This window comes from Salminus brasiliensis, chromosome 14, assembly GCF_030463535.1.
Source record: "Salminus brasiliensis chromosome 14, fSalBra1.hap2, whole genome shotgun sequence".
Lineage (NCBI taxonomy): Eukaryota > Metazoa > Chordata > Actinopteri > Characiformes > Bryconidae > Salminus > Salminus brasiliensis.
The window spans coordinates 11,117,535-11,145,331 of NC_132891.1; the positions used below are offsets into that span (position 1 = coordinate 11,117,535).

General features: G+C 44.6%; 2 protein-coding genes across 3 annotated transcripts in view; both read right to left on the reverse strand.

The window, feature by feature from the left end:
- samd11 (sterile alpha motif domain containing 11) overlaps positions 1–27,797 on the reverse strand; it is an 82,913-nt gene that overhangs the window by 46,166 nt on the left and 8,950 nt on the right. Inside the window, exons 3-4 of one of the 2 annotated variants that reach the window (XM_072656381.1) lie at positions 16,466–16,641; positions 3,550–3,659 (exon numbers count right to left, since the gene is read on the reverse strand). In XM_072656381.1, coding sequence (XP_072512482.1) covers positions 3,550–3,659; positions 16,466–16,641 — 286 coding nt within the window. Of the gene's footprint in view, positions 1–3,549; positions 3,663–16,465; positions 16,642–27,797 lie in introns of both variants that reach the window. The other variant, XM_072656380.1, reaches the window with a different exon arrangement.
- Positions 1–27,797, reverse strand: part of eno1a (enolase 1a, (alpha)) — a 331,916-nt gene that overhangs the window by 11,922 nt on the left and 292,197 nt on the right. The window lies entirely within an intron of this gene.

Below are 27,797 nucleotides of genomic sequence, written 5' to 3' on the forward strand. Positions count from 1 at the left end.
CTCCTCCACTTTTCCAACTCGTCTCTTCTTTTTTCCCCTCTCTCTCCCTCCCTCCCTTCCTCCCTCTCTCCCTCCCTCCCTCTCCCTCGCTGTCTCCCTGGCTCCGTAACCGCATACCCACGGCAGAAAGTCAGACTTGAAAGGAAGTGAGAGAGACTGTGTGACGGAAACCGACAAAAAAAAGAGAAAGGCAGCGGAGTCTCACAGTTTAACATGGAAAAATGAACGCCGGGGTCTGCTTTGATCTGCTCTATTAGGAGCACGTTCTCCCAACCTTTTGCTTCAACGTGGCAATGCTGAAAAACACGCCCTGACGAGTGGTGATGCATCAACCTGGGGGTCGATGATTCAACCGCATGGTTTAGAGCTGTCACGATTCCAGATTTGTGATTTCGATACTGATACTTAAGTGTAGGATCACAATACTCAGTCCCAGACAATGCTATGCACTTATTTTTGGAACAGACTGGTTTCCTGGACAGTGATTAAGCATAGTCTTGACCTAAGTTGCCAAGTGTCAGGACTGAATCTCTACTAAATCCTTGTCTGGAAAAATGGCTCCAAACGTCAGAAATATTTTTTTTAGGAATGCAGAACTCTCCTAGCTTCTTTAGATATGGAATTTAAAGGACTTTTGATATTTTTGAAACTTCAACTATATAAAAAGGAAAACCAAGTATAATCATACAATAATATACAGTGAAGTGTGTGAATGTTGCAAAACATTGGAATGGAAAATCATATCTTGGTTTGGTTTGAAATACTGAAAGTATAAAAAGGCTCCTTGGGTTGAGAACCAGAAGCTTGAGTATTTCGGGGTTTTTTACAGGACCATCCCTACAAGTGCTGACTTAATTAATCCTTTAAGTCGGATGCAAAAAGGTGGCTATTTCTGACGTTTAACGATTTCTCAGTGTTATAAAAATTGTGATCTAACAAAGCTATTAAGCTAAAAGTATATCTTTTAACATGGAAATGCATGAATAGGAACAGCAGTCACACATGAGTGCCTTAGAAACAGTCTTAGTGCCTCAGAAACTATACCTTTGAACCAGACAAATGCATAAATTTGAATACATCACATCAGTGGCATTGTATGGTTACTTCAATTAAACAGAATAATAATAACTACATACTAATGCAACCTGCCCTCTGAATGAGCATGCAATAAATATAGAGGTGCATCCAACAACAAAGGCAGCCTTCTGCTTCTTCTGTACAGTGAAAGACTGTACAGAGCTGATACATTTAACTATGGCCAATACAGCCCTAACTAAGTGAATAGTTGTCAGATATTTATAGTTAGTATAATGAGTTGTTCTTCGTAGAACCTTTATTTGTAAGACTATTTCTAAAGCCCTTTCAGCTTTTCAGTAACCATGTATTATACCTGTACCCTGCCACCTGTACTGCCCCCACCCCCCTCCTTCTGCCGCGCCGTGCCCTTGTCTGACCCTTGACCCGGCCCACAGACGAAAGCTCTCTAATTTCACTGGCAGACAGAATTAGACCAGCGAGTGATCGGATTGGACTTGTTTACAGACATGGAGCGAGCCGCTTAAAGAGCCTCTTAAATCGCCCTTTAATGCTCAAACTGACAGATTTCGGTCCTCAGCCTCAGCAAGGGCAGCTCATCCCTTTGTGTCCTCCGCAATTAAGATTCCAGTTAATTGAGATTTCTCAATTAAGCTTATGAGAGATTACACTAGTCTTTGGGTAAATCCACCCCGTTAGATCTCTGTCCAGTCCAAACACTCGGCCCATAAAGATGATTTCATCTACCCTTTGAAACTTCGGAGCAATTAGCTACAGTGTGGGGAGATGCAGGGGCATGGCTTGCTGACTACCATCGTGTGGGACTTATTGTGTATAATAGGATTTTAAGTGTTATTAATGCACATATGGTTGCCCCTACAGAAACGGATGAACTTTAGTCCACTCAAGAAGTTGAACGTCCCCATCAGAATAGTCTCTGCACTATTCTGGCGAGGAGCAGTTTGCAATTTTAATGAAATAGAAATGCTCTATAGTTACACTGAACAGCCATAACATTCAAGCATCATATTGTGTAGGTCCCACTCTGGCTGCCAAAACAGCTCTAACCTGTCGAGATAAGGAATTCACAAGACCTCTGAAGGTGTCTAGAGGTATATGGTACCAAGACGTTAGCAGCAGATCCTTTGTGAGGTAGGGCCTCCATGGATCACAACACTGAGCCTTGGGCACCCTGACACTGTTTCCTGTCCACTGTTATTTAGAGCACTTTTGGTAGGTACTGACCAGTGCATACCAGGAAAACCCAATAAGACCTCCCTGGTGTTTTAGAGATGCTGTAACTCAGTCATCTAGCCATCACAACTATCAGACATTTACAGATTTATACACTTAACCATTTTTTCCTGCTTTCAACATATCACCTTCAAGAACTGACTGTTCACTTGCTGATTTATACAACCCATTGGTATGTGCCATTATAACCAGCTATTTTTGATATAATCTGAATACTAGCAGTTCACACTGTGTCAAAATTGCACGATGAACAGACCAATAGAAATGTTTTAACATGGAAAGAAACATCTTTTTACATTGACCTCCATTAAAATCTTTTTGTATTTTTTCCTCTTCTCCTATAAAGACAGAATGTTGGAGATAATTTAGGAGAGTTTTTTTGAAACAGTAATGATATGAATCTTGACAGCCATGATTCACTCCTTTATGAGGAGAACAGCAAAGGAAATTCAGCTTCTGCAAGAATTTCCAATGGTTGCTCATAAAAATAGCAGGAGAACTAACCGTGGAGTTAAGAAATAACTGAAAATTGGGAGGCGAAACATGGCCGAAGCCCCTCCGCCTTCCAATGTAACCAATTTCTCTCATTCCTAGCTTATTACCCTCTTATCAGAGGCGGATCTGGCCCTCTTCCAATGCAGAAGCCACTCAAACTCCAGTCCAAAGTTCTCATAGTTCTCCATCCTCCTTTACAATGTCCTCCATCATTACCATATGCTGATGGCATGGTCTGAACATTACTAATTGTTTTAGTAAGTTAGTGACAAGAGTTTATTTGGTACATTCATTATAAAATGTTGGTGCATATGGTCATAATAAGGGTTTTGCATTACAGCAGTATGTCATGCAACTCAGAAAGGGAAAAAAGAAGCAAGCACTGCTTATTTTATCAGTTTAAATGTCAACAATAGCTCAGATAGCCCAATCAAATATTAGATGTACGCATTGTCCCACTGTGGATCAGGATTAGCAGTAAATAAAGCTATTTAGCACGCTTGGTAGTCATTTAACAGCGGGTTTGAAGAGTGTGCTAAGGAAAGGAGGAGCGAGCATTAAGGAATGGACTAAAGATGGACACAATGGGTTGAGTTGAATAATGAGCTTACAGAGAGCAATCAAGCAAATTACACCAAATTAACATTCTAACACTAAGGAGGTTTAATCACTGCGAGAACAAGAGAAAAGGGGTGGGGCGCCGCCAGGATGCTTAGAATTAATAGGTGGCTAGAATCAGAAGCTCTAGGAACGCCAGCGTCCTACCTGAGTGTGCGGAGACGAGGGTGATGTCAGAGCAGGGCTGGCCCTCAGGCATGCCGTGCTGTCGGGTGTGGTGCAGGTTGGAGATGATCGTTGAGAGGTCACTGTCACGACTACTGAGAAATAGAATAAGAGAAAGAGAGAGAGAGAGACAAAAAGAGAGGGAGAAAGAGGCAGAGAGAGAGAGAGAGAGAAAGAGAGACAGAGAGAGAGAGGTGGTGAGTGCCTATGGGAAGTTCTAATCTCACACACACCAAGCATAACAAAGCATCACCTCGCTCACACACTAACCACAGCTCGAAAAAAACACGCCACATGCACAGCTCTTAGTCAGGTAGTCTCAATCTTAAAGAAATCCACCAATATAATAATCTAGTAATCAGTTTCTTAAGTCAATTAAACATCTAATAAAAGAAACATGATCAATAAACCTCGTAGAAGCAACACTGTAGAAGAATCACCGTACCTGCTATGTCGGCAAACGGTACACCAAAGTAAAGAGATATCGCAACAAGCCCACAGTCAAAGGCCATACATTCACCACAGACCAGACACCTCAAGCCCTCTTGCCCATCCTGTAGGGTGCTGAGGTTATGCCTAACAGGCTTCTTCTGCTCCTGCGGGAACCCTTTGCATTTCGCCTTCTCTCCCTGCCACCGTGCCCATTGTCTTTTGGATTTAAAGCGTGTAATAGGCAATGACAGATTCCTGCATCAAGCAATTTTGAGTCTCATCCTGTCTCATCTTCAACCTTAAGATGTTCTAATCAACACATTCAGGGCTCCTAAGCAGGTTAGGAGCTTAAATGGAGTGATTACGGTTTTTAGCATCACCCCGCTGAAATCAATTGGAAGACGCAGACAGCGAGCAGGGGATAAACCATCGGAGGTAGCTGTCATTGCACAAAGGCGAACTGATAAGGGGCTTGCTGAAGTGGTACAAACATCTGCTGAACATGGCTTTGGGAATTACAGGCGAGGCCACCATCAGACCTCCCAACTGGGTCCGACTCTAGCGTCTGGCGTACTCACAAATCTGTGGTTTGAATGGAAAATTGGCGGTATGAATCTCTGTGAAGAACCACTTTTGGCTTCCCTAAGAACCTTTGTAGAGTTTAAGGAAACCCCCACACAAAGCAATGCTTCTAAATCAATTATGGGTTCTCCTAGATCCTCCTGTACCACCAAGCAGTCCAAGAACCTTTTTAGCAACCTTTATTTTATAACATGCATTACTGAGCGAGCAGCTGAACTGAACAGCAGCTTATTTGGCCCCTGACTGACCCTGGATCAGAAACATGCCTTTGCCTCATTCTGTCACCCATGGCATATCTCTCCCCAGTACGTTTTTCAAGGCCAAAGTGTACGGGGTGTACAGATTAGGACCGGACACGTCCATCCTTCCATTCATCTGCCCTCCCTCTGTCATCCCCATCATTAACCCAGGGCATCATTAGCCGTGCCTGGGCCACTGATGGACCTGTGGATAGCAGCTATGTGTGTGTGTGTGTACGTATGTGTATGTGTGTGCGTGTGTTGGGGGGAAGAAGTATGTCATGAACGTATTTCAAAGCAAGCTGATTAAAGCCCTGATCTCCTTATGCAGCATAACGATGTGGAATACCCGATTAGAATTCAGCCTAGCATCAGACGTGTACCCCTCTCTCGGCGGCTGCCAGGCTCGCAGCCCACGCTCGCTATGAGGGTGGTCTCTGTGGCGTTTTTCTAACGGCCTGTCGCCGGCTGGCTACGGCAGCTCGTCTCGCCCGCCACCATTTTGCTGTGGCAGGCCAGTGGCCCCGCTGTTTGTGGCAGCTGAAATGCTGGTTTTACAGCGCTCAGATTACAGGCTGCGCCTCCGTAATGTCAGCCTGTCACACTTTCAGCGCCGCTACAGACAGTATGGCACAGGCACAGGAATTTCGTCTCCCTCACCATGGCGGCCTGACAATTCGTCTTTCAGTTAGAGCTCCGAACCTTGGCGTGAGGGTCCTATTGGTCATACCTGCCCCAGTCAGTTTGCCAGACTGCATCGCTCATGTCCCATAATGAGCAAAGTCTTTGAAAACCCTATTAACAAGATCCAAACCTCCTGCAATTCAGGACTTACGGACAGGGTGGATTTATAGGGGTAATGACTGTTAATGACTGTTAAAGCCCAAGGGAGAATAGAATAAGTCGTATTTAACTGGATGTAGTCCAGAACATTTTGACTGGGAAAAACTGATAGAAATAATAATTGATACCTAACTTATTTAGTTTTTTGCTATTGTTTTTTTTTTTTTTTACATTTTTATAGTGTGCAACCTGGTAAAACCCTTTGGCAAATTTCCAGACACGGATAAAAAGGTTTTCTATTCTTGTGCACTTTTTGAAGTTCGAGTGTCAGAATATTATGGTGCTTAACATGTATTGTAAAAATATCTGCAAGTATTGTGATACAAAACATTTGCCATATTGGCCTACCCTATTAGAGAGTGGGTGATATGGTGATATAAAAATTGGGGGCAGATGCCAATATCAATATTTCTCATGTACATCTGCCAATGCCACTAGCCTACACGAGTGTTTATAGAGAAATGCAACACTTAGAAGTAAAACTCATTAACTAGTTAATTAAGCTCAAATGAATCTATGGAAACATTCAAGTCAAAGTACTTATTTGGATTGAATAAACAGAGTTGAATGAACTGAATAAACAGTTACATTTTTGGTTACAGTATAAAAATGAAGTAAAAATTTGGCACAGTAGTTTAGCATGATCTGAACGTTCTGCTCTTGCAGAATACACCTAAATACGTCATCAGATATTGGTTTTAAATATAGTTCGAAACCTAATTTTTTGTCCAAAGGTGATGTATTAGACGTGACTATACCCACCTTTTTAATTCAGATCTCCAATCAGTAAGTCAAACAACTTCCACACTAAGCACTGAACCACACATTTAGTCTTTACACATTCTCTGCGATGTATTTTTGAACTAGTGATAATTCTGCTAATAATTTCTCTGCGCTTTGCACCTCTGTTTAAAATGTCACTTAATTACACATGTGGTTCAAAGGGTCAAAAATCTAATCACTGTAAAAACAATAATTTGACATTATAGATTTGATTTGATCCCGCAAGGGAAATTTCCACATTTAGAATCTCCATGGTGAAAAGGTTGTGAGAGCCTTGGCATGCTCCCAGGTCATTATTATGATGGCTGAGGCAAGAATTTCCAATAAAGGAAAAACAAATCCAATCCTTCAATACATCTCTTAACTACTGCATTGATTTTCCCCAATATGCTGACTGGAAAAACCTCATTAGAACCCAGGAACAACTGAACATTTTACCTAAATAAGAACATCAATGATCCTGTTTTGCATCAGCAGCTCGGAATTCTAGATTATCCAAGTCTTTTTCAAATATTCAGCTTTTCCAAATCTTCAGCTTCTCAACACTGGAGTTAACTGTGAGCGAAACCATGACATTCTGCCTTGTAAATGACTGGCGTGTGCTCTTAACCTTTACATGAAAGGGCTTTCACGGCTCTAGCCACATAAGTCTCTGCGGCCCCTGTATCCCCCCGGCCTTCAGCGGTGCGTTAATCCGCCCAGAAGATCCGTGCTGTAGCCCTCGCCCTGGCAGTTCAGGCAGGTTATTATCCTCGGGCAGAGGCTCTGCTGTAAGCCCACTGAGCAAGGACATTGTTAGCGAGGTAATTAGCACACTTTTTCCTGGGCTGTCCCAACGAGGGCCGCTAATGAGGCCTCCCCCGACTGCCGGCCAAGGTCATAATCTACGTCAGGGCTCAAGCTAACACCCGGCCGCCTGAGTCAGCTATACCGAGCAGAGGCGCACAGGTTGAACCTGACAGCTCCGCTAAGGACATCAGTGGCTGCTTATCGCGCAGAGGAGACTATCAGCATAATCTCACCTTAAACCACTCGATGCTTCTCATCCCTATCACCAACACAATGACCCAGATATTTGGGCCACATGCCCACACCAATTCAGTGCTGACACTCCTTTGCCATCTGGGTGTGTTTGAGAGCCCTGGAAAGCCGACAAGTGATTCAACCCTAAACTCAGTGAACCTGGTGACAGTCAATACATTCCGAATTTGGTTCGTAAACACAAAGGAAATCTAGTCGTCTTCCCAATGTCTCCAGCTAATGACCCCATGTGTTTTCCAGCCTTTACTACATTTGTATTAGCTCATGAAAGGCTTGGTCATTGTCTGATGAGGTTAGATGTTAGAGCTTGGGGTCTTCAGGAGCCTACTAGACATCAGATTTCTGGTTCCAAATCCAACTCATAGGCATATTATGAGCTGTTAGATGGGGAAATCTGAGTTCTGACCCAAACTGACATCTATGTTAACTGAAACCGAAGGACCAAAATGACAGGAACAATTTCCCAGTGGGTGGGGCATGGGGCAGTGGGTGGCACCTCCAGATCCAGTGCCAAACTGGTGACGCAACACACCCAGTGCTGCTCACCGCCCTCTTGCATCCAGTATCAGGGCCAATGTGGTGACAAACCAATGTGCCCGTTTCAGTCGGGATTCTTAGAATATTTGCCGGGTTGAAAGACGACATATTTGTGGACTCAAGTAGGTTACCACCAAAACAACCCAAAGCCATAAAGGCTGATCGAATCACTGAAAAGGAAAACTGAAACACCGCAGAAAGCAGTCTATCATGTCTTTCGCTGCCAACAATATATGGTTTCTTGCATTAACAGTGCTGTTACCAGTAGCAGAGATATTTCCTCCCCACAGCACTTGTGTGTGCAGCTGCAAGCAGTCCCAGCTGCGCCTCACATGTGACGGAGGTTGGAGTGTGCTCCTTTGAGGCTGGATGGGAGGGAAACCTGCAGCCCACCTGTGCAGAGCTTAAGATTTGAATACTGCTGGCAAGACTTAGGCCTTCAGGCCGTCTGGAAATGCAGCCAAGTGGCTTGAGCAAAACGAGCAAGCGCTGGCACTGCAGGGGGTTTAAAGGACTAGTTAAGTAAAAACAGGAAATACCATCAATTACAAGTGTTCTAATAACATCATGTTAATTGGTGTCTATGACCTTTCATTCATTGGTGTCTATGTCCTATCATTCATTCGTTAGCATGTTAGCCTAATTAGCATGTTCGGCTAATTGTATTTTCTTTAAGACAAGGACACCGATAAAGGTGCCCAGAGACGGACAGCGAAGGGGTGTGCTGGCGCCGCCGTCGGTGGAGGTTGGAATGGCATTTTGGGCACCTGGTCTGAAAGGCCAGTCTGTTCTCGAGAACTCCACGGACAATCCCACCCTCACACCAACGCATGCGTACAAACACACTCATATGCGCTCTGCAGGAGGTAGAAAAGGTGTGAAGAGGCTGCCGCCTGCCTACAGACAGGAACCAAGCACTCCTTGCACAATTAATGCAGAGACCGTTGCATGTCGAGGCGCGTTAATGACAGAGAGCCGTGTTTTCAGGTTCAAATTTTAGCTCCTGGAAAATAAAAGTGGAGAAACTGCCATGCTTTGCTGTGTCTTATTTCCTTTTTTTCTTTCTTTTTAAACAAAAGAAAGTGTTGTTATGCTGCTCACGTTCAGACGGAACGACGGTGCGCAAGGCGGGCCTACGTTAGCAAAGGGAGTAATAAATAAATACAGAAATAAATACATAAATAAAAAAGAGCACAGCGCGTCCTCCTGGGCTTTCCTGTTCTTCGTGCCTTGCTAAAGCTGATGGGAGGTCGATGAGCCTGCAGTGCCGCAGGAAAAAAGTAAAAGTAAAATAATGAAAATAACGCTTCACCATGTTGAACGATGCAAAGCTTTGCCGTTTTGGATAATGAAGGAAAATGCACAGAGAGGTACAATCTGGAGTGCAGGTGAGAATGCCCAATAGAAGATATTCGCCCTGAGTGAGTGTGACATTAATGACATTGATTAGCTGCTGAAGTTGATGCAAAGGGAATCAAAGTGGTATCTACAGTGTAAATAAGCATCTTGCAGAGTGGATCTATAGAGCCCTATTAGAGATCTGCACTGTTCTGACTAGTTCCACAGGTATCTTTGACATCTAGAGAGTTTTTCTTCTACCAAGCATTTACTAATTAACGGCACATAAATGTGTGATGAATGGTAACATGAACTCAACCCACTAGCCCAGTGCCTCAGCTCAGTCTGGGTACTGCTGCTAAACTGCTAAAGAGTAGATATTCTGCAGAGTTGTGCGGCGACACAAATCTCTTGTTTGCTGGAGCGAGATAAGAGGGCTTGTGCGCCATTACCTTCTCGCAACCAGTAAATGAGTGCAGTGTGCAGTCAGTCCTTGGGTAGAGCCTTGGACACTATAAAAGTTCCAGAGGAACTGTGGCCACTAATTACTGCTCTAAGAGGAAGATCTTTCCAGGAATCCTAGAGTGCCGTTCCCCCTTCCCAGCAGTCTACTGTTAAATTCTCTGAAATGACACACGGAATTGCCTTAACTAAACAAAAAAAAAAGAACGGAGGAAACGCATGGCTGCATCATCTACAGTAAACCTTCACAGATACATCAATTCTCCAAGGCACTGCGAGAAGCAAGTATCACCATCTCTCGCTCACTGTTCTACTGACCTTCTCTGGCTGGATGAAAATGAACATTAAACAAGAGGCTATTTGAATTGGATCCCTTTTTGTAGTTCGCACAAGCTTTCTTAGAAGTTTCATCGGCAGTAGCCAGTGGAAAGAATGATTCACAGTTGGGCGATCAGCGGTACCTGCCCGAGAGTACCGAAGTGCCTGCAGTAGATTTCAATCAAACGTAGAAGAACACAAACCGTGTGCACTGCAGTAGCAGCATTCAGGCATTCTACACGGCACACGAGTAGTTCAGCAGTTCTAAAAGCAGAGGAACATGTAGCATGACAAATGCTTTTGCTTGGGTACATACCAGCATTCTAAAGGCCTGGCCAGACGCTGCCTTCTCAACTGGTTATGGTTCCCTGGCTTGGCCTCTCCTGGCTGGCTGACCGCTTTTGGTCAGGTCCAGACAGCCACCAGAGGAGACGATGGCACGCCTTGCCGGCCAAACCCTTCTGATGCTAAACGTAGGCGGGCCCTGGTTTCCCTCGAAAGCTCCGTGCACGAGAAGCCACCCAAAAAGGGAAGACAGGCAGTCTGTGTGCCTAGGCTGTTGCAGCACAGGTCTGTTTAATTTCCTTTACCTCTCCCTCTTCCTCAATGGGAGGGTCCGTGAGGCTGCAGTCAACCTCCCTCCTCCCTTGTCACCGCTCTAATCCACTTACGCTCCATTGCCTGGAAATAATGTAACTGCTGGAAAAAAACGGCAAGAAATTCAAACTTAAACATTAAAGGCCAGACACCCCGTCTGCCACAGCGCTTTGCGACGGTCGCACTATAAATTAAGGTAATTGCACCCAGGCACAAGGGTTGGGAGCTGATTTTAGAAGCTATTCTGAGTCAGAGATATGTCTTCCATCCAGGTATAGAGTCTTATATAATCCATGGTGGTTAGTCAGTAATTACCCAGACAACCAGTCAGCACTTCTCAATCAGCCCTAGTGTTGACACTTGTGACAGAGTGCACAGGAAGGCTTGAGGAAATGATTGGCACGACGTTAAGCACAATCGACCGAGACCAGGAGGTGACTGCAGGTGATCAGGAGCTCATTGCAGGTGACTGAGCCAAACTCGGCAACGTGATGCCTTTCTTAAGTTCCTTGTGCTGAGTTTGTTTCTTTTCCGAAACATCGAGCTACAACTAGCCGCTCAGATGCTTCACGAGTGCAAGACTCTCTAGGCACGAGACTTGCCTCTCCAGACACAGAGCGACAGCACTCTACGCAGCGGCAGCAGAGCTCCCGTGCGTTTTTCGTGAAGCCATGCCATGGATACGCGACGCTCAACAACAACGCTGCCTGTCTCCGACCACCGTTCTGGAGGACCTGAGCATTAATCGCCTGCAAAGCTGCTGGCCATTTCCATTAAGCTGGTTTAAAGATATTGGGGGACTTTTTTTAAGATAGCAAGGTGTAAAGCCCTTCTTCTGCATCCCAGGATCCATCTAACTTGTTGATAACAACCTGGACAGTTCTGCTGGGCTAGATTTAAAGGCAAAAGATCGGCAAGGAAAGGTGACAGGGACTGATATCCTGTGGACGTAAGAATAAGATTCCGTGCATATTGTCACCCAACACAACTACCACAATAACCTCAATTGCGTGTTGATGGGGCGTAAATACACTCGCACATAAAAACGAATTCTCCATTTCTCACCCATTGCTCAAATCCAATTTGTTAAGACCCCTCCACAACTCACTTACCCATGCCTTGTTCGATGGAAATCAAATTGCTCAGATTGAACACCCCATTATCTGTTTGGGTCAGATCCTCATCTGAGTGAAGTGGGCTAGGGGAGGGGGGTGAGGTGAGGAGGCCCGGGAACAGAGGAGAGACGAGGCTCCTCACAGTCCGCCGCCTTTAACAGGGTAAAAGCCCTCCATATTCGTCATAAGTGTTCTTTAAATTCATTAGCATTTCCAGGCGCTGGCGGAAGAAGTGCTGGTGGGGGAGGATTTCTTTAACAAGGTTAGACGGAACCCCGTAATGCGGTATTGTTCCAGTGTTGTCCTCGGCGTCGCAGACAGACTGCATGCTGGAACTCACCAGGGGCGGGAGGCGCGGCGAAGGACTGAGACAATAAAGCTTATATTCAGTGTGAAGGTATTTTTCCCACTTAGCTTGACAGAGATAAGACCTGTATCCTTCACATATTCCACACATAACAGTAGTCGTGCTTGAGGTCTGTGTAACGTACCGCTGTGGTGTGACTGTGGTTCAGGAGGTCACGCTGCCACACTGCTGTGGTTGTCATTCACGCTAGGCCTTCTACAAACAGGAGTTTGGGTCTGTGAGACTTTGATTCCTTTGGAAACCATTAGACTCCGTTTCAGAAACTCTAAAAATAATAGCATGTCATCAGAAGCAAAGAGGCTTACACTTCATCTGGACTCGTCTCGTCTCGTCTGTCCAAATAAGCTGACCCTAGGATGACCTCGTGCTTTAACAGAGGATGTATATTTGCATGTGGTTTAGAGCTTTTAGCGCTCTAAACCACATCAAAACCCCTCAATAATATGCCAACAGCATGGACCTTTACATTTCCCAAGTACTTGTTCTCAGTGAAGCTCAGTGAAATAAAACAACTAAATAAGCCTGTTGAATTGCAAGGATCGCTGGACTATTTCTAAGATGATTGCAAGATTTTCAACAAGAGCAAAGCTGTCAATTAGAGACAGAGCCTTCCAGGAGAACTAACTAGCCCCAGCAGCTTCAAAAAGCACCCGACGAGAGGGCTGTCATGTCATGTCAAACGCTGAATGAAGATACACCTAAAATCATAGAGAATTCACACTAGAATCCATCATTACCAAGAGTAGCTGCAGCCTTAAACTAGCAGCGCTGGCCTTGGAAGCTGTGCTGCAGTGATTAGAATGATTTCAATAATAGATCATAACCCCAAGGCCAGGCCTTTCGGCATGTTTTTTTTTTCAGCTTACCAGATAAGACAATTTGACAAAAGCGTAGTTTCCCCAGACTCACCTGCCACAGCTGACATCTGCTGGCTGGTCATCACCTGTAATGCGTTTAGGCAGACTGAAATCGCCGGCGGGGAAACCAGAACGTTTTAGCCATGGCTCTTAAACCACCGCAGCCCCGACCACGCCGTAATAGGCTTCCTTCAGCTCCCGTGTCCGAGAGGAAGGAAAGCAAACTACTCATGGAAATTTAATGAGCACACAAATCTTTAATTTCCCTCGCCCTGATTAGAGGGGCTGAGCAGATAATAATAACAGATACAGATACTAAATGAACACTAGATGTTGAATTTAAGCGCAGCGGCAGTGCTGATCCTTTAATCTTGCTGAATGAATGTTTTACATTGAAACTTTGCAAAATTGCACTGCGTTCAACAGTTGTGGCTAATTACAAAGGGGGGCCAAAAAAAATCTTGAAAATTCAAAACTATGACATATACATGCTCCGCCCACATGCTTTTTTTAATGAGCAAAAATCCAAAGTTTTCCAGATTTCCAAGTGTGTTAATAAGATTTAGAGTGTGTTAATAATACTGATTGTCTAGGCACATTTAGACTGTTAGGATAGATAGGACATTGTCATTTTATTACGTAATAAAGCTCACATTAGCATGGCAGCAAATTTGCCCTTGCTGTCTATTTTCTGTTAGCTAAAACTAGCACAATGAGGTAGCATAGCATTATAAACTTCTAAACACCGACTTTGCACTTTCACATTACTTTGAATGGGACTTTTTTTCGCCAACACAACTTCATCGGACAGCGGAATGCGCTTACAAGACAGGGCCAGTTTTGTCCAGTCAGTTAACAAACACTAGTGGTTAGCTAGCACTGCACTGAGTGATGGGGAGAAGGAGAGTCATCCAACCCACCCAGAGCAAGCAAAGCTGACTGTGTTCTCTGGGACTCTCAGCAATGCAATAGCATTACTAGGGATTGAACTCACATTTCCCACTGAAAATAAGGGCAACACTTAGACAGTTGTGCCACTCAGGAGCTCCAGCTCTCAGGTTTTTTTTAACTCAGAGAACATTTACATTTACATTTATGGCATTTAGCAGACGCTCTTATCCAGAGCGACTTACAAGGTTACTCGTATTACAGAGGAGGGCCAATGTAGTGTTAGGAGTCTTGCCCAGGGACTCTTATTGGTGTAGCGCAGCATAGTCACCCAGACCGGGAATCGAACCCTGGTCTCCCACATGGTGTTGTTGTAACGCAATGGTAGGTGGTGGTGTTATCTGTTGCGCCACACCAACCACTGTGAAAGGTGCTAATGGTGAGTTTTGCTGATACTACTGACTGTACTATTAAATATATTTGTCTAGCTGTTTTGCATTGTCTTTGTTTGTTCTGTGTGTACACTTCACATAGTATGTTACTACTCTGCCTTCCTATCCCACCAACATTTATGGAAATGTATTTTAAAAAGTCTTACTACCTTTGGTTATAAATACAGGGGTACTAGCAGTATGACCCAGAAGAACAGTGTAGAAACACACAGACCTGACCCTAAAAAAACATCCATACTGCAGCAGCCCACTGTTACTAGCTTGCTCTTCTGAGAACAGTTTGAGTGAAGCAGCTGTCTCGCTGCTACGGCCATATCATCTCCACTCTTCACACACGAGGTGAGAAGCCCACATGTTTGTTTCCATCTCTGGTCTATGCAGCTCATGTCCATACCTATTTAAAGTGTGTGCGTGTGTGTGTGTGTGTGTAGTGTGAAACCTTATTCCTCTGACATGGTCATTTTATAGGAACAATTGGAAATTCGGACCCTCAGAAGTTTGAGGGGTATTGCATTTGTTTGGCTGTAATATTTAGATGCAGTTATATTTACATCCCATTTCTATTCAGTATTAACAGCTTTAAGCACTTTCCCAGATTTGTTGCAATGTCAAGAAATGTCAAGGACAAGCATTTAAAGAAGTGTAAGCACACAGTCATAATAAGAAAAGCCTTCTCTATCTGGTTCAGGATCTACACATCCAACAAAAAGCCTACTGTTTTAATGAGTTAAAAATGACAGTTTTGTTACAGTATAATACGTTTCTTAAAATGATGTGATAAAGTGTTTGATTTCAGAGAATTTTTTGAGTTAACTCAACTTAGTTTAATTGATAGTAGTTCGGTCAACAATAGATATTCAGCTGAGCCCAAAAAAACGTTGTTAAATCAAGTGCAGGGGAAATATTTGGTCCGATCTTTGACTTGTGCCACCCCCACCCCTCCTTCCCCCTCAATTTGTTTACCGTTTATTTCCATTTGTAGGCTAGAACTTTCCATATCACATCAGGCTTTGTCAATGGGGTGAGCCATTAATGGGGCTTGAACATATGACCTACTCACACCTGATTAGCAGGTAGTTAGGCTGTTGTGCCACTTTAGAGCCGTGAAGTTACGCCACATACAAACACAGTTCTGGTTAAATGTGACTTTCTATGACATGGTTTCATAGCTCTAGAGTGGCACAACAGTCTAACTGCCTGCTTGTCGAGTTCAAATCCCCTCAGCACCACAGTTCTGAGAATAGGAAGCCCTCCATGTGACGGGGGACATCTAAGCAACAGATGGGAATAAACGGTAAACAAAGGAGACAAAGACTGAACGTCTTACACAATATTTGAGCAATTTCAGCTGAGGCTCAACTTAAAATACAATCAATACATTGTTGATCAAACTGAGAAGCAGAGCTATAAAATGTGAGTTAGGAGAACTTTTGACTAAATTAAGTTGAGTTAACTAAAAAAAACCTCTGTGATCAGTTACTCTATCATTGTATATTGGCCTGATTAAATTTTTTTTACAGTAGTGCATTCATCATTCGATGTGTTCCCACACTGTAAAGGTACAGCTGGTGTTTTTTGAATGCTATAAAAAAATAAAACCTGAGAAAACGGATATACAAGATATACAAGCAAAATCAGACACACACATGTGACAATGTGTAGCTCTTGTCTATGTGTGTGTGTGATGGGGGTGTGTGAAAGGAATGTATGCACACAGTGAGGGCTGCAAGGGTAGAGGCCAGAGGGGCCTATAACTCCTGTTTAACAACGCTCTGATGTGTGGTGGGGCAAGACCCAGCTGGACTAGTTGACCCTTTACTGCAGGCCAGGTGTGGCCAAGAGGCCTCATCCACACTAAACAATCCCACATCCTCACACCAGCTCTGGCAGCAGTGGAGGTCGTGGAAGGGAAGAGGAAGGGTATGATGCACATGCCTACGCACGCCAGGGCAGTGTAATACGGTTAAAGACTGCCTTGCGTTGTAGGTTAGCCCTGTTTTCCTGCACAGTCAGGTCTTAAGATGCATACTACCAAACAAATGCTCACCTCTTTCTCATCATCGTGTAGTGGAGCTCCTCTTCTTGCTTGATGTCAGCATGGTCTCCGTTGACCCTCTCGCTGCCCTCGCTGTCGTCGCTGCTGAAAACTGAGGCCAGCTCCTTCTTGGGCACGCGGGTTGGAGGCAGCGGGATAGTGCGCTTCTCTGCCAAACGCCCACGGTTCTGCAGGAGCACAGAGGAGACACACACATGCTAAGAGGCTGAGGACAGGCCCAGACACTCACATGCACTGCATTTAGCCAACAGCCAAAAAAAGCTACCTAACCAGTATGGGGTAGCACCATGCTTTCATCGCACTTTCGGTCAGGGCCCTGCAAGCAGCCAATTGGAAATTCTGCCCTCAGGTCACACTGTTCAAAACACGAGTCACGAGAGCTCAAAGCCAACGAAACAGGAAACAAACCTGTATAGAGCTGGAGTTCCCAATTCTGCTCCTGGAGTATCCCTGAACTGTGGTTTTTAGTGCTTTTTACAGCCACTTCAACTCACCGACATATGCAGGGCACAGGTACTCCAGACCTTGGGTCAGAAAGCGCTGATACAGAGACGGGAAATGTGAGTTGCTCTAAACCCTCATGACAACGTTATCATAACAGCGTTCTCCAAACTCTCACAAACAAGTCAACAAAACCCCCGTGACAATGAAATTCATCATGTTAAAGCGATTGATTCAGCAATTTAAATTCATGGTTCAACCACAGATGCATTCATTCAGAGCAACTGCTGTGAAGTTGGACAAGTTTTATGGAACATGGGCAAGACGATTTTTTTTAAAACTCAGGCTAACGTAAATTCATTAGATTCAGAACACTGCCTTGAAAGCCCGTCCACTTTTTACCCGTCCACCAATTGCTGCAAACGAACATACTGTAACTGTAACTGGTTGGAGAGGAACGTCAAACATGTTGGGAGCAGTGAACAACAGTTTATCGCAGGATGTTGCAGCACAGTAAACCCATCAGTCATTGCATGTCTATTAAAGCGTACACTATATGTCCAAGTGTTCGTGGACACCCCTTCTAATAAATGAATTCAGCTACTTTACAGAACTGCTAATAGAATAGGACTCTCTGGAGCAGATAAACATGAACGTATTGGCACCACGCATACTGCCAGGCATGGGCCAGAGGGGTATAAAGCCACCCAGCCTCCATCCAATCCTTGAGTTGGGCATGAGTTGGGGAGTTGAGGATGAGGTGGGGTGGTGATCATCCAACATCTTGACCTCACTAACGCTCTTCTCTCACTGACCTTACAACAATGCTTCAAAATCTAGTAGAAGGTTTTATAGATACCCTTGATTTTGGAGGAAACCATGAATCAGTAGGTGTCCCAATACTTTTGCCCATGTAGTGTATATGTAGTTAAACCAGACGCCGGTATTTACAGTAAACACACAGCAGGAGCGGCAGCTGCCTGACTCGAGTGCTGAGTGGTGAAGACTGTGTTTAAACAATCAGCTGTCTGTGCTGTCTCTAGCTCCACCTATATCTCTCAGCTCGGCACGCCTGGCACCCCAACACATGGTGTAGCCAAACTCAGCATGGATGCTTAGTTAGGACCAGTACAGGACTGGCACCAAATTGAGGGATTATGGCTTTGAAGTGCTGAACCGTATTGTACCGCCTGGTGGAACAGTGACTAAATACTAAAGTGTCACTAACAGGCCAGCAGAGGGGAAGACTATTGATCCTTTTTGGGGAGGGAGGAGGGGTGACCGAAAGAGAGAGAGAGAAAGAAAGAGAGAAAGAGATATAGAGACGATACTGATCCCACCTCTTCCGCTCTCTCTCCCTCTTCGTCTCACACATCTAAAGAGATGGGAGGGATAAAGCCGAAGAGTGGCCCTGGGGGGTTTACTGTGTGAAGCTGAGTGACCTTTAATGTGACCTGAAGGGGTCAGTGCAGATTATTGCGCCTCCGTGTCTATCTCTGTGTGAAGAGAGGGGGTCGAAGAAGGAAGCAAGGAAGGAAGGAAGGAAGAGGAGAAGGGACTGTCCGGGGTTATAATATATGGACGGACGTGCCTTTGAAATTTCAACTCGGACTGAAAAAGCTATGTATGTGAGTGAGAAAGAGGAGTGTGTGTGTGTGTGTGTGTGTGTGTGTCTGTGTGAGGCACGCCTGTGTCTCGGCTCTGTCAAACTCTGCCGAGCCCTGCAGCTATCCCTACTTCCACACGCGAGGCCAACGCGCACACACACACACAGCATCCCACAAGGACAGCAGTGTGAGTGGCAGGCCGGGGCAGGGGGGTGGGGAGAGTAGCCAAGAGGCAAACAGGTGCAGGCCCTCTGGATTCTCTCAAGTGGCATACATTAAAAGAAGGGGGAGAAAAAAGAGAGAAAGATGAAAACATCCCTGAGGATGAGCAGACTGCATAGTTCTACACATTTTTTTGGTGTGTGTGTATGTGTATGTGTGCGAGTGTCTTTCTTCCTTTTGCAGAGAAAGCACATTTGCCTGTGTTTTCAGAGACTAAGATGTGTGCGAAAGTGCTGGAGGAACATGGAGTCGGAGCAAGCTTAGGGACACAAATTCAGACTTTTCTGATTGAGGAGAAGTCTTCAGAGAATACACACGGCTCTTACAGACCCCAACACACTCACAGACGTACGTACGCTTAGCGCTTGTGGTGTTTTTAATTTTTTTTTTTTTTTAACAGTAACATGCAGAGCTATGCTGTTTTCTTGAGGTATGGGAGAATTGGGCATATAAAAATGCTTATGTATCTGTATCTTATGTATCTGACTAATAAAAATGCCTACATTTTAGGCACAATATTTAATTCAGTAGTTTAAAAATTCTTTGATGGCAGGCATTGGCATTGGCAAAAGGCATTGATGACAGCTGTTAAACACTATGCCTGTAGACTACTAGGACTGGGGCTGGGGGATATGGTAAAATGCATCAGTAGGAACAGATTTTCAAATACTCTACCCTACTACAGCCCTGAGTGGTCCAGCGGAACAAGGTGCTGTCACTAAGACGAGCAGGACCGCTAGTTCAAATCCTGGTCATCCTGCTGGCCATCGGCGGGCGAATATGTATGGGTTGGGAAACATTACTGCAACACCATTGCCATTCATACAGGTTAACACCACCTGCCTAATATTGAGTTGATCCCCCTTGCGCTGCTACAGCAGGACCACAGCAGCAATCCTGTGGTATCTGGCCTCCATGGATCACATTAGTGAACCTTAGGTACCAATGACCCAGAGCCGATCCACTGGTTGTCCTTTTCTAGTCGTCTGGTCCTTGGCGCTTGTCAAAGTGTCTGGTATTTTTATGCTTGCCAATTTATCCTGCTTTTAACACGTCACCTTCAAGAACCGATTGTTCACTTACTGCTGAATTTATCCACCCCTTGACAGATGCCACCGTAGATGAAAATAACCAATGTTTTATACTTCACCTGGCAGTGGTACTAATGTAATGGCTGTTCAGTGTAACTACAGATTTTATGTCACATTTTCTTAAGAGGAAGTTCGGAAATGGTTAGGCTAGCATACTCACACACATTAAGTCACAATGTACTGTTTATTTATTCGTTTAAAAGGTGTGTTTTTTAATGGATAAGGACTCTGCACAATGCTGTATAGCAAAGAGAGGCAGGCGGGGCTTAAATCACATTATAACCTTCATTATATATGACTAACAGTGTATATCCTTCATGCAATACATAAAGGTGGCAAATGGAACCAACAAGGATGCTCTGGAGTGATTGCAGTGATCTTTTGGCTCGCTTTTATTGGATGTTTCTGGAACTACTGTTTGTAAATGAGATGCATGTACAGAGTGTAAAGACCATTTCATTAGATATTTAACTTTTCAATCAGTGAATCAACCCATATCATGTAAAAGTAGGCCTGCGCTTTAGTTCCTCACATAACTATAAAACGAGCACATTAGCTTCCTAGCAGATACTGAGTAATTCAGAGTAGCTACTGAATAATACGTATTAAGACTAATACCTGAATAATAAGCCTAGGGTTCAAGGGGGGGTAACACCTTAAGCTTCTTTGTATGTCCATATCCCACAGCTTATTAGAGTAACTGCAGTAACTAAATAGAAATCCATACAAAACCAGAGAGAGAGACATTAATTGAGAGGCACACAGATCCAACGTTCTCTCTTCCAGTGTCTATTTAGTTCTGATTTCCGAACTCAGGGTCTTGCCCAATCTGACACCAGTACATAGAGGGTGTACCAATCTGACACCAGTACATAGAGGCCATTGATTTTACTGGTCTAAACGTTTTAAGTGTCACTACTAAAAATGTGAGGACTGAGAAATGAGGAAAGTTTTTCTAACCACATGGCCAACGCATACCAGGTCACCAATGGCATCTCCCAGCTCCCTCGCACCCGCCCTCCATACCCCCACCCCCTCAGCTTGTGCTGCATCCTGGTGGAAAGCCCCAGACCAGCCTCCAGCTTCTATTCAACTCGATTGACGCAGAACCGGGGGCGGCACATTCTGTTTCCGGCAACACTTCCTTATAACGTAGGGTGTTCCAAAACAAAAACATCAAATGCTGGGCTAAAGCTCCAACACACACACACACACACACACACATACACACCTGTGGTCAGGTGGTTCTAAGAGATGGAAAATGTACCGAGCTAAATTTCCTATAAGCAGCATTTCTATGAACAAGCCCGCCCACATTAAATGTCTGTGGGCAGAGCTATATTTACACTGCCCATCAAGGAACAAACGCACGCACACACACATGCACACACACACACAAAATCAGACACACACATGTGACGTTTGGCTGCCCCGCGGCTCTGCTTGAAATGGATGTATAGACAGACAAACGGACAGATAAGTAGGTAGATAGATAGACAGATAGACAGCACAGACTCTTGACGGGAACCTGGATTGTTCCATGGTCCTGTGCCATTTGTTCATGTATCCATATTACGAGCACCGTCCAGAGCAGTCTGCTGAAGGTGCTGAAAGTGTCACTTTTGAAGTTACTAAAAGGCTGCATTTAAAAGCCTACTTTAAGCCCATTGCTGACACAGATGTGCAAATGCACACACACAGCTTGTCTAGTCCCTGTAGAGAAGTATTGGCAATAGAAAAGATCCTCAAATCCTGTTACTACCCTTAATTTAGGAAGAAGCAATAAATGGGCAGGTGTCCCTATACTTTTGTCCATATAGTAAAATAGCACAATGGACAAAGAAATAGGGACACCTGCCCATTCTTTGCTTCTTCTGAAATCAAAGGAATTGTGAAGAGCTTATCCTGCTTTTGTTGGAGAAACTGTCTCTACTTTCCTTCCAAGAAGGCTTTCTACTAGATTCTGGAGCGTTGCTGTGAGGATTTGATTGCATTCAGCGACAAGAGCGTTAGTGAGGTCAGGATGTTGGATGACCCCACCTCATCCCCAACTCCCCAACTCATCCCAAAAGTATTGGATGGAGCACCAACAATCATTCCAGAGAACACAGCTCCACTGCTCCACAGCTCAATGCCAATGGACCAATAGAAATGCTCCAAAACTATGTGGAATAAAATCTTTTGACATTGACTCCTCAAATTTAGGACTTTGTTAATATTTAAGTACAGGTGTGCTGCCCTGCTGCTGGGGGACTGTATGTGTGTGATGCACATACTGTATATATGCATTCACACATAAACGTCCTATCTCTCTAGCTCTCTCTCTCTCTCTCTCTCTCTCTCTCTCTTTCCTTCATTTTCTCACCAACACACACACACACACACACACATCGCAGTATCAGCCCGTGACATTCCTGCAGCTGCGGCACTCTTGCACACACACACACACACACACACACACACACACACACACAGACACCCCATCCCCTAACCCCCCCCCCTTCAGTGTTCTCCCTGGGGGAAGAATGCCTAATGAGTCACGCGTCTGTCTGCCGTAACCTCCGCCTGTGTGTATGTGTGTGTGTGTGTGCTGTAACGTCGCTGTGTGTGTGCGGAGGCGGGATGGCGGGCAGACTTGGCGCGAGCTTTACTGTTGGGGGGGGGGTGAGGGATGGAAGGGGGGGCAGGGGAGACTAGGAGAGAGGGAGGGAGGGAGAGAAGAGGGAAGAGTAGAGGACTGTGGCGGACTGGAGGCACTTACTGCACCTAGATTAAACTACTGGAACACACTGGGGGAGAGAGAGCGAGTGAGAGTGTGAGAGAGACAGAGGGCAGAAAAGTAAATAAAAAAAAACACACACACACACACACACACACACACACACACACAAATATACACTTGTGTTTCCTCCCAATCATTCCAATGTGTTTCCTCCCAAAGCTGCAGCAAACACACTTTTACTGTTTTCTGTTAAACTTTACAGTCGATATTTACACACTGACATTACCTTCTAGAGGTGGAGAGTTCACTACTGCTGTTAATTAACTTCACCCTCAGCTCACAATCTGTATCTGCAGGTCATTTCTCCATAAAACAAGGCTTTTCTTTTATAACAACAACTTTTCAAATAACATTTTAAAATACACAATATGTCCAAATGTTTGTGGACACCCCTTCTAATGACTGCATTCAGCTACTTTAACTTGAACCTGTTGCTCACACAGATGTGCAAACGCACACACACACAGCTTATTTAGTCCATGTAGTACTGCCAACAGAAGTACTGCCAATACAATAGGGCTCTCTGGAGCAGATGAACATTGGCACCTAATGGCACCATGCCAAGTGCCAGACGTGGGCTAGTAGAGAGCTAGTAGACCATTAAGCTGTGGAGCAGTGGAGCTGTGCTCTCTGGAATGATGGTGGTGCTCCATCCACTACTTTTGGGATGAGTTGGGGAGTTGAGGATGAGGTGGGGTGGTGATTATCCATCATCCTGACCTCACTAACATGCTTGTCGCTGAATGCAATTAAATCCTCACAGCAAGTCTCCAAAGTCTAGTAGAAAGCTTTCTGTGGACGGTAGAGGCAGCTACTCCAACAAAAGCAGGATAGAACTCTTCTTAATATCCTTGATCAGCAGGTGTCCCCATTTTTCAGTAGACCAAAAACAAAGACTGCAGATTTTTCCCCATTTTCCCCAGTTTGGATCGCCAATTACCCAACCCATCACAAGAAATGCTCCCGACACTGGCAGGGTGAAGACCGACACACACCTCCTCCGACACGTGCACAGCCAGCCGAAGAGGGCCATGCAACATTACCGGTCAGCATTGCACTGGAGTGATGTGGGGAGAAGTACCATCTACCCACCCTAAAGAGAGCAAGGCCAATTGTGCTCTCTCTGGGCCCTCGATGGCCAGCAGCATGACTGGGTAAAGAGGTTTTTGCATGATAGTGATGAAACTCAGGTTTAAACAACTTCACATTTTCAAAAACTTAGATCAACTTAATTTTTTTTATATTTTATAATGAAATAAGAACAAGTTTTCACACCCTTATCACACATCCAACTGAATGTCTACTAATGGTAAATAATAAACTATATAATAAATTAATAAATAATTGACCACCTGCTTTTCCACGTGTCTCATGGCTCACTGCTTCCTATATGATAAAGATATATTTGTCCACTCCGTACTGGACGTACAAGGCACTATTTGTATGTAAAGCATAGAGTAGTGAGCAAGCTGAGATCCAGCATTCCAACGGAAACTATTTTTTCAAACAATTTTACAAAATGTCTTAATCCGCCGCTGTAGCTGTAGCCTTTCCAACGGCTGTGTTATAACTGCGCTGTTTATAGAAAGTAAATGCAAAGCCATGCTCTTCTGTCACGACCCAAATGAAAATACAGTACAACAGTGTATTATCCGAGCTGGGCCTTGATATAGCCTCTAACCGCTCCCCCCCCTCCCCTTCGCTCCCCCGTCCCACGCGCTGAGCGGCCTGTTTCGGCCCACTGGAGCGCTTCCCCGCGCTGGGAGGTCAGTGGCAGTGCAGCCATGCGTGCGAGACGCTCGCTCTGCCTGTGTTTGGATAGCCCCGCCAAGACAGCCACGGGAGAGCTTTATGGACAGGTAACGACTCCACAACGGCCTCCAGAGACAGAGAGAGAGAGAGAGAGAGAGAGAGAGAGAGAGAGAGAGAGAGAGAGAGAAAGAAGGAGGAGAGGGAGTTAGAAAAAGAGAGACATTAGGGATAAAGAGAGGCCGAGAAAGACTGTGAGAGTGAGAAAAAGAGAGAGGGACATCGGGGATGAAGAGAGACAGAGAGAAAGAGAGAGCGACAGTAATATAAGGAAAGAGAGTAAGAGAGAGCTTATGGATTGAGAGAGAAAGAGAGAGAGAGAGAGAAAGAGAGAGAGAGAAAGAGAGAGAGAGAGAGAGAGAGAGTAAGAGAGAAATATTGACTCTAGGGATAGCGAGAGACAGAAGGTGAGAGACAGAGCAGGAGACAGAGAGTGAGGAAGAGGCTTAGAGATAGCTGTGTATGTACAATAGGTAAAGCTAGACTTTTTGAAGCCTGACCCCAGCCTTAACGCAGCCCATAAGAAAGGCCCGGCCTTCTGTGCACTGTGGGCTACAGAGCTGCCGTAGAGGTGATGGGAGAAATGAGTCTGATGTCTCTAAAAAGTTACGCTCAAGCTTCTATATTTAGGCCTGGTCATGTGATAATGATGCAAAAGGGGGCCAAGCACTTTCCCCGCCAACACCTACACAGATCACCCATTCAGGTCACATGTGGCACACACACACACACACACACACATGTATATATTTATATATATAAATACACACACACACACACACACACACACTACCCACTTCTATTTACATGCTACATCATTTCTGACCTATTTGCTTTCACACCGCTCGTACTGATATGCAACACATGGGTGCTTGTTAGCATGTGCACAGTAGCCGTCATTAAACTGTACTGTACTCTAATAAAAAGCAGAGCGCCGAATGAGGCGAGTGGTTAGATCCGCCGCTGAGTTCCGCTCTTCGGCTTCTGGGGTTTTTTTTCTGCCGCGTTTGGAGACGCTTTAATTCACAAACGTAACAGACTGCAGGGCAGACTCGCTCACTGGCGGCCTGAGGAGGGATCCTGCCGTTGCCATAGCAGCATAGCCTCAGCTCCATGTGGGGGATACAAACACAGCCACACAAACGTACGTAGAGCGCACACACACATTTTCGCTAACCCCCCGCAGTGAGGGAGCTGTTGTGAGACTGAGTGGCGTCAGCCGCCATTCCTGCCCATACCCAGCCCTGCAGCGCTGCTCTGCCAAACGAGAGTCGGTCTGCCTACGCCAAGCTCACCTAATACCGCATTCTCCATTGCTGAAATAAAGCCGTCTCGTTAGCCTCCTCTCGCTGTACTGCTGCGAGTTATAATCGTGCCACAACCGCCATCTCACAGCCATTATACTTTACTGTGAGCGAATAGCCTATAAACTGACAGCCTTTACACGGCAGTTATGGCCAACTGTTGCAGTAAATTTTGTGCGAGGTAGGAGGAACGGGAAGACTCGGACTAAACAGTCTGACTGACGGCATTGTGGGAATGAGAATTTGTGAATGTATGAATGAAGTTAACCTACATACTTGGATACTTGTTAGCTAGCAACATTAGCCTTGCAGCTCCCGCGCTAAAGTAAAGAAACAAACCTTTTGTGTGATTAAGTAGAAAAAGGGATGGTTGTATGGCATGCAGTGTCAGAAACAGCACAAGCAAGTCTATTACTTAACAGTTTTAACACAGTTTGAAGCAGGTGTGTAACAGTTTAGCCATGTTTACATTAGTGTTGCACCGATACCGATACCTTATCAGTATCGGCGCTGATACGCACAGTATCGTATCGGTAACATTTTTGCTTGCATACTTTGTAATGAAACCAACTAGTAGTTTACTCGTTAAACAACCAGCAAAAGCCAGTCATAACCGTTATTACCATTAAACAGACATTTAATGGAACCACATCAACACTTTTTCTTTCCGTGTGCTGTTTCTTTGGCTCTGAAACCAAGAGCTGAGTTTCAGCGGCTTGATTAAAGGCCACACACTGAAGTTTTGTACCTTTTTACATACAGACGTGTACCTGAATGTGTACCTTTTTTTCTAACCTGGCTTTTATTCACTCCTCTGAAAAGTAAAATGAAAACAAAAATGTAAACAAGGTCAAGCTTCAAGACACTTTATAGCCTCTTCTATCAGCGTTGCTATCTGTACCCTGTACTATGTATTGGCACATACTGAAAATCTGTTATCGGTATCGGAAAGGAAAAGGTGGTATCAGGGCATCCCTAGTTTACATGATGCTTGTTAGCTACATTAGCTACTTAGATTCAACAGGAGAAATAAGTCTAATTTATGTAACTGTACTCATTTTACACACTGTTTAATTATATTGAAAGGTACAAAAACGGTCGTGTAGAAATTAATTATGACAAAAAATGAACTACAACAAAAAATATTTGGGAAATAAGTCACATAAACATTGCAAAGAAAAAAATTAAGAGGTGGATGACATGGCAAATATGTATCACAATATTGGGGCAATGCACTGGGTTACTAACGATGTCCGTGATATGCTCAGCAAAAGTACTGTGGCATAATTTATCATGATAAACACTTCCATATTGCTCACCACTATTCACCCTTTTCTGGACATTCTACAATAGTGTACGATTTATTAGGTATAATAGACCAGCGTTGTCCAAACGCTTCGATGTCTGCGGCTGTATTGTCTTAAGTACAATCAAGTAATAACCCTAAATTCCTATTTTAATGGGAATGATGCAGAAACCACAAAATGCATACCCCTACCGCTCCCCCAAGTCAACCTTATCCCTAACCCCCAAGATGACAACTTTTGTTTTGACCCAGGATGCAGTGGGGGGGAAGCCCTGATTCGAAGAGATATTTACGAGCCGGAGGAGAGTGTAATTTCCTGCCAGCCTCCGCTAGTTCCGCTGAAAAAACACAGCAGAGGAAGCACATTTCTCCTGGGAGACAACAGCCAGCAAGGCTCGCCGGCTCAGGCTCTTAAAGGGATATGCATGTGCAGCCTCATTCAGACCACAGTGAAAAGCAAACCAAACTATGGAGGCTGTAGAAAGCTTTAGAGGGCATTACATCTAATGTGTCTTAAGACAAATGATGCACTTATAGACAATGACAGAATCCAGACTCTACTATATCATTTCATCAACTGTTAGCATCTATTTAGCCGTTAAGAACTAAACAACTTGACGACATATTGACATGCTTGATTTGCTAAGGTCAGTTTAAGAGAAAAGGCTGAAAGAGAGCAGACAGAGAGGATATAAAGGCCACTAAAGTGTATCAGAAATATCATATGAGCCACTGTGGATGGGATATAATGTAGTGCCAGG